Source organism: Tupaia chinensis, unplaced genomic scaffold, assembly GCF_000334495.1.
Source record: "Tupaia chinensis unplaced genomic scaffold, TupChi_1.0 Scaffold000139_1, whole genome shotgun sequence".
Classification (NCBI taxonomy): domain Eukaryota; kingdom Metazoa; phylum Chordata; class Mammalia; order Scandentia; family Tupaiidae; genus Tupaia; species Tupaia belangeri.
Window position 1 is genome coordinate 555,781 of NW_006159609.1, and position 14,270 is coordinate 570,050.

General features: G+C 40.2%; 1 protein-coding gene across 2 annotated transcripts in view; it reads left to right on the forward strand.

The window, feature by feature from the left end:
- GRM5 (glutamate metabotropic receptor 5) overlaps window positions 1-14,270 on the forward strand; it is a 538,746-nt gene that overhangs the window by 516,169 nt on the left and 8,307 nt on the right. Inside the window, exons 9-10 of one of the 2 annotated variants that reach the window (XM_006144908.2) lie at window positions 5,022-5,117; window positions 8,258-8,372. In XM_006144908.2, the coding sequence (XP_006144970.1) occupies window positions 5,022-5,117; window positions 8,258-8,324 (163 nt within the window). In that variant the 3' untranslated portion in view covers window positions 8,325-8,372. The remainder of the gene's footprint in view (window positions 1-5,021; window positions 5,118-8,257; window positions 8,373-14,270) is intronic. The other variant, XM_006144909.2, reaches the window with a different exon arrangement.

Here is a 14,270-nt window from a genome sequence, read left to right on the forward strand (position 1 = left end):
ATATATATCATGCTGCTAAGCCTCTCCAGGTGTTTGTTCTAGATTTTTCAGGGTTTTTTTCCTGCTCGTCTACTTATATTTTTTGTCTGTCTATCGATCGATCGATCGATTTATGATAGTGTGTATGTACATACCTGCAAAAGAAGTGGGAGAAGAGGAAAGAACCCTCAACAGGGCCTCATCCTACTGAGATCCTCTTTCCCCAGCCCTCCAACTATTCCACCACTGCACCACAGCTGCTGGGCCCCTCTTTCACAGTGTGTTTCTACTCATCTTCTAAGATTTATCTTTAGTATCAAACCTCATTAAAGTTCCCTCTACCATTCCAGTATGGGTAATCTCATATCTATTTCTATAATAAAATTTGTCACATAGTTTAGAAATTATCTGTCCACATGCTAGCCACCCCACAGTTGACTAGGAACTTATCAAGGGCTTCCAATAACCCACATCCTCCTTATCACAGCATCTATCACATGGAGTATTCAGCACGTGGTTTTGAAGGCTGTAAACTAAACCCATGTTGTAGCACATCTATAGGGACCCAAGCGAAGGAAGGAAGTTTAAAGTCCTATCACTAGATCCTCTGCTGACCATCCTTGTGAACTCTGTTACTCATTTGCAAAATGGGGTCAAAAAGATAAAGGCTTTGTAGTTTTGCTTCTAAATGTATTAACATTGTTACTTAGAGGAAAGTTTAATGGCAATAGCTTGAACTTTAAAATCAGAGTTCTGATTTTCTTTTTTTAAGTGATTTTTGCCATAGGGCAGATTCACTCAACAGAGAAAGAATGAGACAGAGACAGTGAGAGGAAAAGTGAGAAAAGAGGAAACACCACCGGGGTGGGGGGATTGGCCATGCCACAATCTCTTCTTCTCCATTCTCCTCTTCGGATCTTGGGCACACATACACACAGACACGTGCCCCTGTGATTTTCAAGCCACGAGGTCCAAGGACTCGAATCACGATCAGCCATGCCTAACACCTTAACTGCCATACCACCTGCTGGCCCCCAGAGAGTCATGGTTTTTAACCTTGGGTTCAATACTTCAGCTAAGTGAGTTAGAGCTTCAGAATGAGGATTAGAGCACCGGTTTTGCAAGGTCATTTTAAGAACTGATGTTAATGTTCAGAAAACAGCTTGGCACTCACTATCCTGTTGTTATTATTTCTATTATATTATAATTATTGAAAATAGTTACAGTCTTCTAAGCATGTATTTGAAAAATGAGTTAAAACTTGTAAAACACCTCAAGCTGTGCCTCAGAAATATATGTGTATGTATGTGTGTGTTTATGTTTTAGTAAGGATCTAAAAGATACATGAATTTATTCTATGAAAGAAAGAAATTTTATTATTACTTGAATTGTGTATGTAATATTTGTATATTATGGGGTACAGTTCAGTTTCTCAAAACATTTTTACCTTATGTAATGATAAAATTAGTCAATGAGATTTTTAAATTGATATTTTATAAGTCATAATTCTGAAAAGCCAAAACTATTTTTAACTGGCAGTTCCATATTTTTTAAATAACTACTTCATAGAATTGTACATCTGCAGTGGAGACTATTAAGGCATTATTAGTTACTTTAAAAAGCACATTGTGAATAGAATAATGAATATATGAATGAATGAATGAATGAGTGAATGAAAATATAGAGTATTTAAGAGTAAACATAGTTAAGGGGTAATTATAGTTACAAAAAGGCAAGAAAGCAAATATGAGCTTCCTAATCCGTATTAATGCCATTTTCACTTTGCTTTGAATATAAAAACTACTTAAGAGTTTTGGGACCAGCAGTTAGCATAATGGCTATGTCGCTGGACTCCCACGTAGTTGACCGTGGTTCGAGTCCCAGACCCAGTGGCTTAAACTCACACCGGGCACGTATGCGTGCGTGCCCAAGATCCCAAGAGGAGAATGGAGGAGAAGGGATTGCAGCGTGGCCATCCCCTCTGGGGGGTGATTTCTCGCTTTCTATCCCTCTGTCTCTGTCTGGCGAGCGCACGCACCCTATAGCAAAAACCTCTCCAAAAAAAGAAAAAAAAAAAAAAAACTACTTAAGAGTTTTCGAAAGTCTAAGACAAGTCATGCTTTACTGGAATGGGGGTTTGTTTTTCTTATTGTTTTTGTTTTTATTTGGTTAAATCTCTTACCAAAAGCGGCTGAGTTTTGTTAGAAAAGAACAGTTAGAATCTACTTCGTATTTCATAAAAAATATCTGGAAGAGCGTGTATATGGGGCATGAGAGAAGAGAGAAAGAAGAAGATGAACTTGACGAGTGTGGGTGTTTTAACTCATCTATGAAAGATTTAAATCATTAACTGGCAATTAGCCTAACATATATTCAAACATATTTTAAGGATGTCCTCATAAGGAATGAAATGACTATTCATAATTCATCCTTCTATTAATATTCTTTTACTTTAAGCTGTAGGGAAGCAGTTTGTGCAGTCTGACTCACAAATAAGCACAACATATTTTGTACTAAATTGTAGAGTCATTCGGTGATTGGAATTTCACAAAGGATTCTCCTCTAAGGTATTTTCTTTGGTAAAATATAATCATCCCTACACAGTTGCAGGTTTTGCATCTGCAGATTCAAACTGTCTCAGATCAAAAATGTTATAACAGGGACCCAGCAAATCACATGTAGTTTAAGTGCTGATCTCACATGGCTGACCACAGTTCAAGCCCTGGACCTGTGGCTTGAAAATCACATCAGGCACGTGTGTATGCATGCCCAAAATCAGAGGAGAAGCATGGAGGAGAAGAGATTGCAGCATGGCCATCTCCTCTCTGAGGTGACTGCTCACTTTGCCTTTCTCTGTCTCTCTGGTGAGTACACATGCCCTATGGTAAAAAACCTTTTAAAAAAAGTTACAGTACGGCTGACATGTACTGTGTAGTTAGGCCTACAATGATTGCGTCTACACTGAACATATACAGACTTTTATCCTTGTCATTGTTATCTGAACAACGTGGCATAGCAACTGTTTTCATATCATTTGAATTATACTAGGTATTATAAGTAATCTAGAGATTAAAGTATGCAGAAGGATAAGCATAGATTATATGCAAATACAATGTCATTTTATATGAGGAATTTGAGCATCCTTGGATTCTGGTGTCCACAGCGATTCTAGACCCAATCCCCTGAGGACACAGAGAATATTGTGAAGGCCACTCAGTCTGTCTTGTTCTGATGTTTTATTTCTTGTAACAAAGTCTCCAAGTTCCTTCTTTATTTCGCTTATGGCCTATAACTAAAGTTACTGTTTACATACTTCTTCCCTTCCTTTTCCCACTATTTTGTGAGGCGAGACTTGCAGTTTCTTTATCTCTATGTCCTCAGGATAAAGCCCATTGCCTTCCATTTAATAGACACTCAACTAATGTCCACTGAATAAATTAATCCATTTGGCTAAATGTTATGATGGCTATTTGCACAACTATCATAAATACTTTCAACATTTTAGAGGAGAAAAAAAAATAAGCAGAAGACCTCTGCTCTGGGACCAATAATAATCTTGATTTTGTTCCATTTTATTCTATTTTATATGAGCAAGAACAAGAAAACGACAACAAAAATGTCTTATGATAGTAACTCACATTATTGTTGCCTGTTGGGTACCAGGAACAAAGATGAGGTGCTATTCTATCAAGCTCCAGATTTACAAGGGAAAAGGTAATCAAACTTCAAGAGTCTTGGGCAGGTACTGATTAGGACTGTGATTTTAGCGAAGTCAGTCTCGGTTTCCCCATTTGGCAGATGAAAATAGCAATGCAGTGCTCCCCCCCCCCCCCCCCGCCCAGGTTTAAACTGATGAAGGAAAATGAGTTCTGTTTCAGCCCTTTGGCTCTGAGAGCTGTTGTTGAAGACGAGGACTCATCGTGATGCACCACGTGGCAGGCCACGTTGGAGGACTCTTATTTTAGATGAAATGTCCACTGCATTCCAGGCATGAACGGACATGCTGATACAAAAGCTGTTTGAGTCGATTCCAAAACAGACAACTCAATTCTGACTGTCAAACCCATCCTAATGGAGAAAGAAACCGCTCACATCCAAGGAGCATGTCTTCTCTCTTTTTGGTATTGTCAATGTAAACACTGCATTCAGACAGTACCACTCAATCAAGGTTCATTCATGAAAAGAATTAGTTTTAAAACTTGGTAATGAAAGGTAACACTTTACACTGGCTAAAGTGTAGGTTCTAAACTTAAGACTCTCTGTCTTCAAAATCCAGCCCAACCACTTATTTGCCTTTGATCAATTTCCTTAATCCTTATAATCTTAGGGGTTTCTTGTTTTTGGTTTTGATTTTTTAGGTTTTTGCCACAGGGCATGTGTATTCACCAGAGCAAAACAGAGAGATACAGAGAAAGAGAGAAAGTGAGAAATAACTCCACAGATTGGACAGCTACACCACCATCCCTTCTCCTCCATTCTTCTCTTGGGATTTTGGATATACGCGCAAATGTGCCCAGTGTGATTTTCAAGCCAGCAGTTCCAGGACTCGAACCACAACCAGCCATTTGGGAATCCACACCACCTACCAGTTATTTTTAATCAACCAAATGGAGATAATAATAAAGGAGCCTCTGCCACAGGGCTGTTGCAAGGATTAAATTTTGTAAAGTTCTAGTCCGGTGTCTGACACCTGGTAAACACTAAATTATAAGATATTTGTCTTTATGTTAGATATTAGGAGCCCTATTCCTTCTACAACTGACTGTTAACTGTGATGAATTCACAAATTAACAGGCAATGTAAAAGTGTGAATTACATGTGGTTACATGAGGTTTAAGAAGTAACAAAATCATCCCCGATGTTATCCAGATACCATCCTAATTAGCTAGTAGGTATCACAAGTTGGCCATTGCCTTGAGAAACAGGGACCCCTGTGTTGGCCTGGGGTAACCCTCTCTGCAGTCATGGCTCTTCCTTGGCCTGGCAGTTAAGCACACAATCACGTCTTTCTGTTTGCTCCTGTCCTTGTTCATGCTCACCAGGTACAAAGACAGGAGACTGGCCCAGCACAAGTCGGAAATAGAGTGTTTCACCCCCAAAGGGAGTATGGGGAATGGTGGGAGAGCAACAATGAGCAGGTAAGCAAACTGTGAGTGGCCTGAGGTGGTGTGAAATACATGTATGCAAGCTAGAGGAACAGGTGGCTCCCTGGTCTGGGTCCTTGCTCAACTGTGTATCCCATACAGTGTGTCCAGCCTGGGCCACCACTGGTTTTCTGTGTGTGTTTGATTTGCAAAACCCATGCCATCCTCATGTGAAGTAATGGGAGCCCCCTGTCCCAGATGCTGCTGTTCCCGAGGGTTGTGCGCTTTGCATGTCTGAAAGCCTTAGCTCATAGTCAGTTCTCTCCTGAGTGTTAACTTAGTAGTTACAATGGTTCTGGAGTTTGCAAAGTGGAAGAGATTGGAGGAAATTCACATTCCAGGACTACCTAATCACTTAATAAGACAAATACAAGAGTTTAGGACTGGTTCTGAAGGAAGGACTGTAATTGAGGGAAGACTCCAGCCCCTGATCCCAGACAAGCCTGGAAATTAATCTGAATTACTTTGAATGTAACATCATCTCACTGCCAAGTGCAAATGCCATGCCAAACCAGTGGACTCTAGAGACAAGAGACTTTTCTTGAGCAGAAGTCAGGAAAGCTAATCCTCCTCTAGCTACCATAGCTTTGCAGCTCCTTAACTTCCCTGTGTTTGGTGATGAACACTCCGTGTCGCTGTGCTATGCATGTTCTTTCCTACTAGGCACTCCCAACTGAGTTGTGTCCAGTAAACTGGGGCATTTGAAACTATAAGCAAGTGTCAACTGAGCTGTGTTGCATGAAATAAACGTGCTTTATTGCATGGGACTGGGTTTCAAGAAAAGATTTCTGGAGATGAAGACAATCAAGATTGCTACCTACCAAACAGTTCCAAAATGCTGGAGGAAACTTAAGTTGAAGAACCACTTATCATGAGCTAAATTTCCATTTCTAATCTGTTGTTGCATTGTTTAATTCCTCTGTGCTACAGAGGTGTGGAAGGGAAACTCTTGTAAACCAACCTGGATTTGAACAAAAGGAAGATCCAGAAAGTACATTGTGTACATACGTGTGTGCATGTGCTGAGACCAGAGCTTGAGACCCAGCTGCAGAGCAAGATAATCCTTTAATCCTGTTGCAACTTTACCCCCAAATTCTGTGTTTCTTCCTCAGTGGTGGGCTCCTTCCTGGTTTCAAAATAATCACTTTTTCCAAGAACTACCGCATTGCACAACTGCCGCGGCACTATAGAGATTACAGTATGAAAATGGTGCCCCAAACTGCAGAGAGTACTGCCTACACAATCATCCAGAACAGCCCTAGCCAAGAGATTGGTCGTCATCCATGACTCCCAGAGACAAAACAGTGGTGTACCTGTATGGGCACACATGTGGGCACACAGGTCCTTCTGGTGGCCTTAGGCCCACAACCACTTTGTACACCTTTCTTCAGATATTAATGTGTCTGAGATCATTTTGTGGAAATAACTCAATAGACTGCTATGGAGTGTCCTAGCTCCCTTTCACTTGGACATGACAAAGCAGGATAATTCCTGGCCTTGAAAATTAGGCAGATATCTCTGGAGTAGGCTAAACAGGTGAAAGTACCTGTTTCAAATGAGGGCCCAAGGGCTCTGTTCAAAATGACTTCTGAATTGAGGTCTAAAACTGGAACTCCCAAATGTAAGAAGCTTGGCTGCCTATCAAACATAGTAAAATCTTCGGTGATACAACCTAGGACTCTGTTGTGTGATAAGTTTCCTAGCTCATTCCAACTGCACCAGTGTGTAAACTACTACGGTGAAATAGTCCATTCACCTAGGAGATGGCATGGAACTGTCCATGACCAGCGTTAGGTCTCAGTTCTGCCATGTTCTACACAGTGTTTAGTCAACGCTTAGAACATTTAAATCTGATCAGCTCAGAGATTAGGTTTTCTCAAGGCTGTCTTAATTGACAATGGGCAGAGGAGGAGAGACAGAGATGGTAGGAACGAAAGTAGCGGACTCCAGAACAAGCAGACCAAGATTTCTTGGCACAGGTCTACATCTACAGACGGAGTCAATCAGCAGATCTACTCCAGGAATGGTCCAAATTTCTCTACCACAACACAATACCATTTAATTTTTGTTTCTTCACCAGTTTGCCAAGATAATGGCAAGGCTTATCATGCTGACATGTCCTGATAGGGCAGAGTGGAGTAAGGTATGCTAGACTGTAATCAGGTCTGTTGCAGTAACCATCTCAGTCCCACAGAGAAGAGGGGTTAGTTGAGAATATTTAATTTCCCCTTCCTTTTCATTTCTTTAGCACTAAACAAAAACAGATTGAGAGAGGAGTCCTTAAGTGTTCTAAGAAAGCCTTTCCTTGGAAAGGAGACCTAGAGACATAGAAAGGGCAAAATTTATAACAGCTTTGCATCTTTTTTTCAAACTTCATATTTATTCACATGAATACACATACACAATGCTCTTTATTCAGGAGAAGTAAGTTTAAAATGAATGTTAGGAGAGAAGATGTTAGAGACAGCTGTGGTGTGAAGAGTTTCTATGGGAGGGGATCTGAAGGCTAATCCCTGTTTTGAGTGCCCAGGAGTTGAATGGAAGGGCTTGACAAAAGGATAACTCTACATGAGACTTTGTCATGTTCAGCCACTGATAAGGTTTTCTTTCTTATCCATCCCACTCCCCTCCATTTCTTCCCAGAGTCATAGTCAAGCCTCACATTTACTCTGCAAACATCTGGGCTGATTCTAGACCATTACTGAACAAAATGGTGCCCGAGAAGGGCTAAGGGAAGCTCAAACAACCACAGAAAACCAAGAGTGTTTTTCTGCATCTCATTTGCCTGCATCTTCTATGATGAAACTGTGGAATGGACAGGGCCCGGGGAAGTCACGTCTGCTGTGATCGTCCAGGGCCCAGTTGCCTGGTGGAGAGTATAGTTGTAGCAAGGCAGAACACTAGCGCCTGCAACATTGGCAGGGCCTTGAACAGACACCTCCTCACTTCTGCTCTCCTCCTGCTACCCCCTCCCCGCCCCCGTTAGGAGTGGAATTTGAACATTGTAGGTACCCACAACACTCTAGCTTCTTGAAATATTGTGTTACTGTTTTCCCTTTATGTAACAGGTTTTTTTTTTTTTTTCCCCTCTGTCTGAATATAGTGTAACTTGTCATCTTTTCATATTTTCACAGTGGACAGTCTAAGGGTGTGTCAGAGCAGAGTCCTCCTGATTCTAGGAGAAGTGAAAGAGAGTCCTAAGCAGGGAGGTGCCCTAAGAACCCGGAATTCTCTAAACCCTGTTACCGTGTGAGTTCATACCAGATGGTCCACCGTCAGGAATGACTAAAACGTCAACAGTGTGTGTGATTATCTCCTCTCTCAGCAGAGCCAGGCCTCTGAGTTCTGGCTGCACTCTGTCTTCCAAAGTGTTCGTGTTGTACCCCATGAAAAAGCCTCCCAATCTCTCTTACATGGAGGGTTCCCTTCGCTGAATGCCATAGATTAATCTGTAGTCCCACTCCAGTACCGGAAGAAAGGAAGCGGGTATGGAATTACTTTTATGATGAACAAAAAGATAATCTTCCACGGTTGCTATTTCATGATATCCATTATGTGAAACATCAACCTTCAATCAGTTGAGTAAGTCATTTTCACCTAGTATATTCAACATCTAATTTTAGTAGGTATAAATGTTTTTTAAAGATCCTAGAGAATATGGTACCAGTGATGTCTTAATAGTCATTCTTCAATTAGGAAAAAAACTTCAGAGTTGAAAGGTAACCCAAAAATGTGATGCCTGTGTTAGACTGCTGTGCCTTTCATTCATTTAATTATTTCTTCCTTCCTGTAAAGGTCATTTACTAAGTGTCTACCGTGAGCCAAGTATTTTAAAGACTCGGGATAAATGGACGAACAAAATGTTATGGATGCCCCTGAAAATCTGTACTTTACTGGGAATCAAAGACACAGATAATTCCAATGTAATCTGGAACCCCTCTCCTGCAAGACAGTTTATGGCTCAGATTAACTCCCATTTTCTATCTACCAGTACAAATAGAATAAACAGTGGTTAAAACCCAGAAAGAAAAAAATCTGAATGAAGTCTTCAAACATGATGGGCCACACAGTGACGTGAGAGTTGGAGTCCACAGAAGAGAGAGTCTACCTTTCCCATACAGTAGAGGCCACCTGGTGACGTGGCAATAGATTCAGACTGCTGCAGTATTTTTCACTTCATTCCTCTCCAAAGTCAGTTCTAAACTACTAGTCTATATTTAGAGCTGTTCTTTTAAAAAATAAGAATAGTAATGATGACCTCTCCCTCACTATAATTGCTCTGTATTGGATACTACACTAGTTTCTTCACATACGTCATGCATTAAATTCTCCTGTGAACATACAAAAAATGGTGTTTTTCCTTTCCCTGGTATAGAGGAGGAAAATTAGGCTAAGGGATATTAAATAACTTACATAGTATAGCAGTGTAATAAAAATCCTGAAATCAAAGAGACCCGAAAACCTGGTTTGAGCACCAGGCAGGGTACAACCATGAATGTCATTTTAATTCTTTTTCATCTCTATTTTTCTGTAAAATGAGGATAATATTATTGCACTTCTCTTATGATAAAGCTGTGAAAATTGAATGAAATTGTGCAAGTACAGAAAGAACACAGGTTTGAACTGCAGAGATACACATCTAGGGAGATTTTTCCTGATAATGTGCACATGGGAAAACACAGTACAGTAACATAAATGTATTTTCCTTATGATCTTTGTAATATTATTTTCTCTAGCTGAACTTTATTTCTAAAATACATCATATAATATGTATAACATACAAAATATGTGTTAATCACATGTTTATCAGTAAGGCAATCAATATCAACAGTAGGCAACTAGTACTAAGTTTGGGGGGTGCCTAGAGTTATACACAGATTTTCATCTGTGCAAGGAAGGGGGATGGCTCCTCTAACCGCCATGCTGTTGAAAGGTCAACTATGGGGGACCAGCAGTTAGCGTAATGGCTATGTTGCTGGACTCCCACGTAGTCGACCGCGGTTCGCGTCCCGGACCCGGTGGCTTAAAACGCACGCCGGGCATGTGTGCGTTCATACCCAAGATCCCCAGAGGAGAATGGAGGAGAAGGGATTGCAGCGTGGTCATCCTCCCTGGGGGGGTGATTTCTCACTTTCTGTCTATCTCTGTCTTTCTAGTGAGCGTACGTGCCCTATAGCAAAAAACCTCTCAAAAAAAAAAAAAAAAAAAAAGGTCAACTATGCAGCACTTAGCATACTGCTTCACACATAGCAGGTGTTTAGTAAATTTTAGTTAGGACTACTGTTACCCAAGGCTATTCGGCTTAAAAAGTTCTTTCTTGTCTTGTCTTTTTCTACTCTGTTACCATGGTTGTTTTGTTTTGTTTTGTTTTAAATAGCATTTCTGAAATACTAAGTAAAATAAAATCTAATAACAACAAAAAAGCTAAATTCAGTAATTTCCCTGATTTAGATTCTTGTTTTTCCAGAGTCACCCTTGAAAGCAACCAACACTTGTTGGGTAGTTAGTTATTCCAGACACTGTTTCAATTGTTGTGTATGTATAATCTCTTATGTGGTCTTTGAATAAGGTAAATGGTGAAACCCAGATTGGAGATCAACTCAGTTTGATGCTGGAATTCATACTCTAAACGCTGTGCTCTGTGCAACTGAAGATAAAATCTTAAGGCATGGCCCTTCGTAAACATACCCTTACCTTACTCCCTCTAATTCTGTATTCCCTCTAATTCTGCACTGTTCTTTCCCTTCTCCAGACACCTCGAATGCCTTGCCATTGTTGGTGGTGCATCTCTAACCAGGACTCAGGCCTGGAAACTAAACATACCCGTTATACATCAGATTTAAGTTAGAAGATTTAACTGAGGTGCTTTAAAATGAAAGGAGTCTTTTGTGTAAACAAATCATTTTCTCAGCCATCACCATAAAATTCCTGGAACATTCCCTTCTCCTACCATCTCTCAGGATTTATTCTTGCACTGTTTAAGTCAATGTTGATATGAGCTTTGCAATTTATTACCAGGTTATTTTATGGGCGAAAAGCTTAGTCATGGCTGTTCCCTGTATGTTCCACAAGGATATATTTTGTTAGCCCCTTGGTGTATGTGTGTAGCTTGGCACTTAATACAGAGACAATATCACATGGTACAAATTATTCTGGATTTAGAGGCAGATTGGGTACACTATTCTGCCATTTATTTTAACTTGGGAAGTTTTATTAAGTTCTAATAAGCTTCAGTTTTCATATTTTTTGTTAGTTTTGTCAGAGGGCATGTGTGTTTGTCATAGAGAGAGTGGGTGAGAGAATGGGAAGCGAGAAAGTACTCCCTTCCAATGGGCGTAATCATGTTCCAATCCCTTCTCCTCTATGTCTCCCTCCTTTGAGGATTTTGGACACACACACACACACACACACATGTTCCCTGCGTGATTTTCAACCCACTGGGTCCAGGACTCAAAATGCATGGTGGGCCATGTGGTATTCAGCTGCCTTAACTACCAGGCCAAGGGCTGGCCCAGTTTTCATATTTATAGTGCAGATTAATAATGCCAAGCATTCAGAGAGGTAGCACTCCCAGTCTATGTACTCTGTACCAGGTACCTACCGAGCATAGGAGATGTGTGTATTCTCTGGCCAGGTTTAGTGTGAGAACAAACTAGTAAGTAATTACAATTACCTTTTGAAAGGTGCTGCCAGTTAGCTATTGTGAAGGTCAAACATAAGATGGGTGAAAACTCCTTGTAAGGGACCAAGTTCTATTCAAATGGGGTCATGATCATTCTAAGACCCTCCTCTTCTTTGCCACCAATCCAGATCCCATATTTTATTCCAAGTCTGAATGAAACTGAATTCCTCTATAAACTCTTCCTGGCCATACCAGGCCACAAACACAAAACAGCTGTTTCTTATTTTGTTCTCTCTTTACAAAATTATAATCTGAGTTTTACAGATAGTAAATGCTGTAAAAATGTATTTCCTGTTTCAGAAGGAAAAAAAAAGTAAACTCTCTTTACTCTCTTTTTCTTTCTTCCTTGAGGGAAAAGGAAAGAGATAGGACCCCTCAACCCCCCCCCAAAAAAAAACCAACAACAATAACAAAAAACTATGGATACCCGCAACCCTCCCCAGCTTCAGCACCTTAGATCATAGGCATGTGCATGTCTAATGTACTCTGGGAGGAGTAGGAACCTTTCTAATGAGTCACTGTGGCAGAGTGTTCCATTTTACTGCGGCACCACCACTGGGCTCCCTGCTTCTAACCTTAGTTGGAGTGTCTCAACCAAATCCTAGATCTTAAATGTCAGAGTGGCAAATAGTTTTGTTTCCAGGTTTGAGTCCACATAACTGAATTATGAATCAAGAGAAATAGCTTCACTTAAAAAAAGAAAATTAGTGAATCTACAAAGTGCCCATACGTGCATGGCTCATGCTTCTGTGCCCTACTTTGTTGAGATGCTTTCTCTTTATGAGGACTCCTGGGGGATGGAGCAGTTGTACTACCACCATTAGATACTTTAATCACCCACCCGGAATGGCATGTAACCTCTTGAAAAGGCCTCCTGTTGCTGTTAAACCATACTAGTTAAAATAGGGCTCAGTGTTTCTCCTCCCAGGGGGATTTTATTAGGGATTAAAGGGCTGGTAAGAGATATTCTCTAGGGGAATTTTCACAGAAGCATGTAGCCACTGTTACTTAAGAGAGAGGTGAAAAATCTACCTCACAGGACTGCTGGAAGATTTCCATGGGATTAGGCATGTGGGATTAGTTTCTTTGCCATACATGCAACACACATTAATTAGGTCTTGTTTATCCAGGTTATTTTAATATCCCTAAGCTTTAACGCCTCTTTAAGCCCCACTTTATTTGCAAATCCTTCCTTGGAACTTTGTTTCTCCAGTAAGCAACTTTTGCTCTGAATTCCCTTAATCGGGACAAGAAAAAAAAAAAATGTTGAGCAAGGACAAATGTCTTTTCTTTCAGTTTTCATATCAGCACATTTCTTCCCATCCTATTTTTGTCACACTCATTAGTATCTTAACACAGCATCCCTGTATTAGTAAAACAACCTCTTTAATGCACCCTGGACACCACTATTTTGTTCATGTCAATCTTTTTGGTTCTTTAATGCCTAAAGAGCTAATTAGCAATTATCAATTGGACCTTAACATTTTCCTCAAGTGGAAGCAGGACTGGGGCCAGACTATGAATAAGGTCAAGGAAAGAAGCTGGGATGAACGTTTACATTCGATTATGGTATAAAGCCTCCACCAAACTTCTTTCTTGAGCTAGGAAAGATCAAACACTTAAAAGTATTAACTAAAAACAGAATTCCTAAAGTTGAAAAATGACACAGAAGACAAAATGGATTTATTTATTCATCCCTGTATTGACTAAGCATGCAGATTACATATATTTCTAATAATTATACCACCTCTCTAGTCAATATATTAGACCACCTATCTGTCTCAGAACTGATAAGAAACCCAAGATTAATTACTATTGAGTTATTTCAGATAACAAAAGAAAGGAGAACAAAGAAGATCCTTGTAGGTTAGGGATAGACAGGAAGAATTTGTACGCAGACAGAAAAAACAATACACTTTCGGTACCTTACCTCCTACTCCATCCCCCCACACACTGGACTGTTGGTCATCTCCCAAACATTCCTTGTGGGTCTGAACTACTGTTACTACTGTTCTTCAAGGACAATGCTTATTCTTCTCCTTTTGTACTTTTGCCCCAATCTATCAATTATTCAAGGTCTAGATGCAATATGTCACCTTTAGGCAGGCAGCTTCCACAGACCACTCCTTCTTGTGAGTTTTAATCCCTCCAAACCCATATGAACTGACTGTTGGCATGATCTACAGCCATCCTTCACTTTTCCTGCCCTCAGCACCCTTCCACCTGCCCATCTACTTGATTTAAAGGAAAAATTCCTCTAACAAAATGCTGTGAATAACTCAAATTGTTAGCCATTTTCTCTATGTCTCTTCTTCAATTCAATTTCACCCTCTTCAAGGAGAGTCTCTTGCAATACTTTCAGCCACAGTACCAAAAGATGACTCAAAATCATTTGTGAAGGTATCACTTATTAGTTGCCAGTATTAGTCAAAAGAAAATGTTACCAATAGTGTTCATTTTCCCTA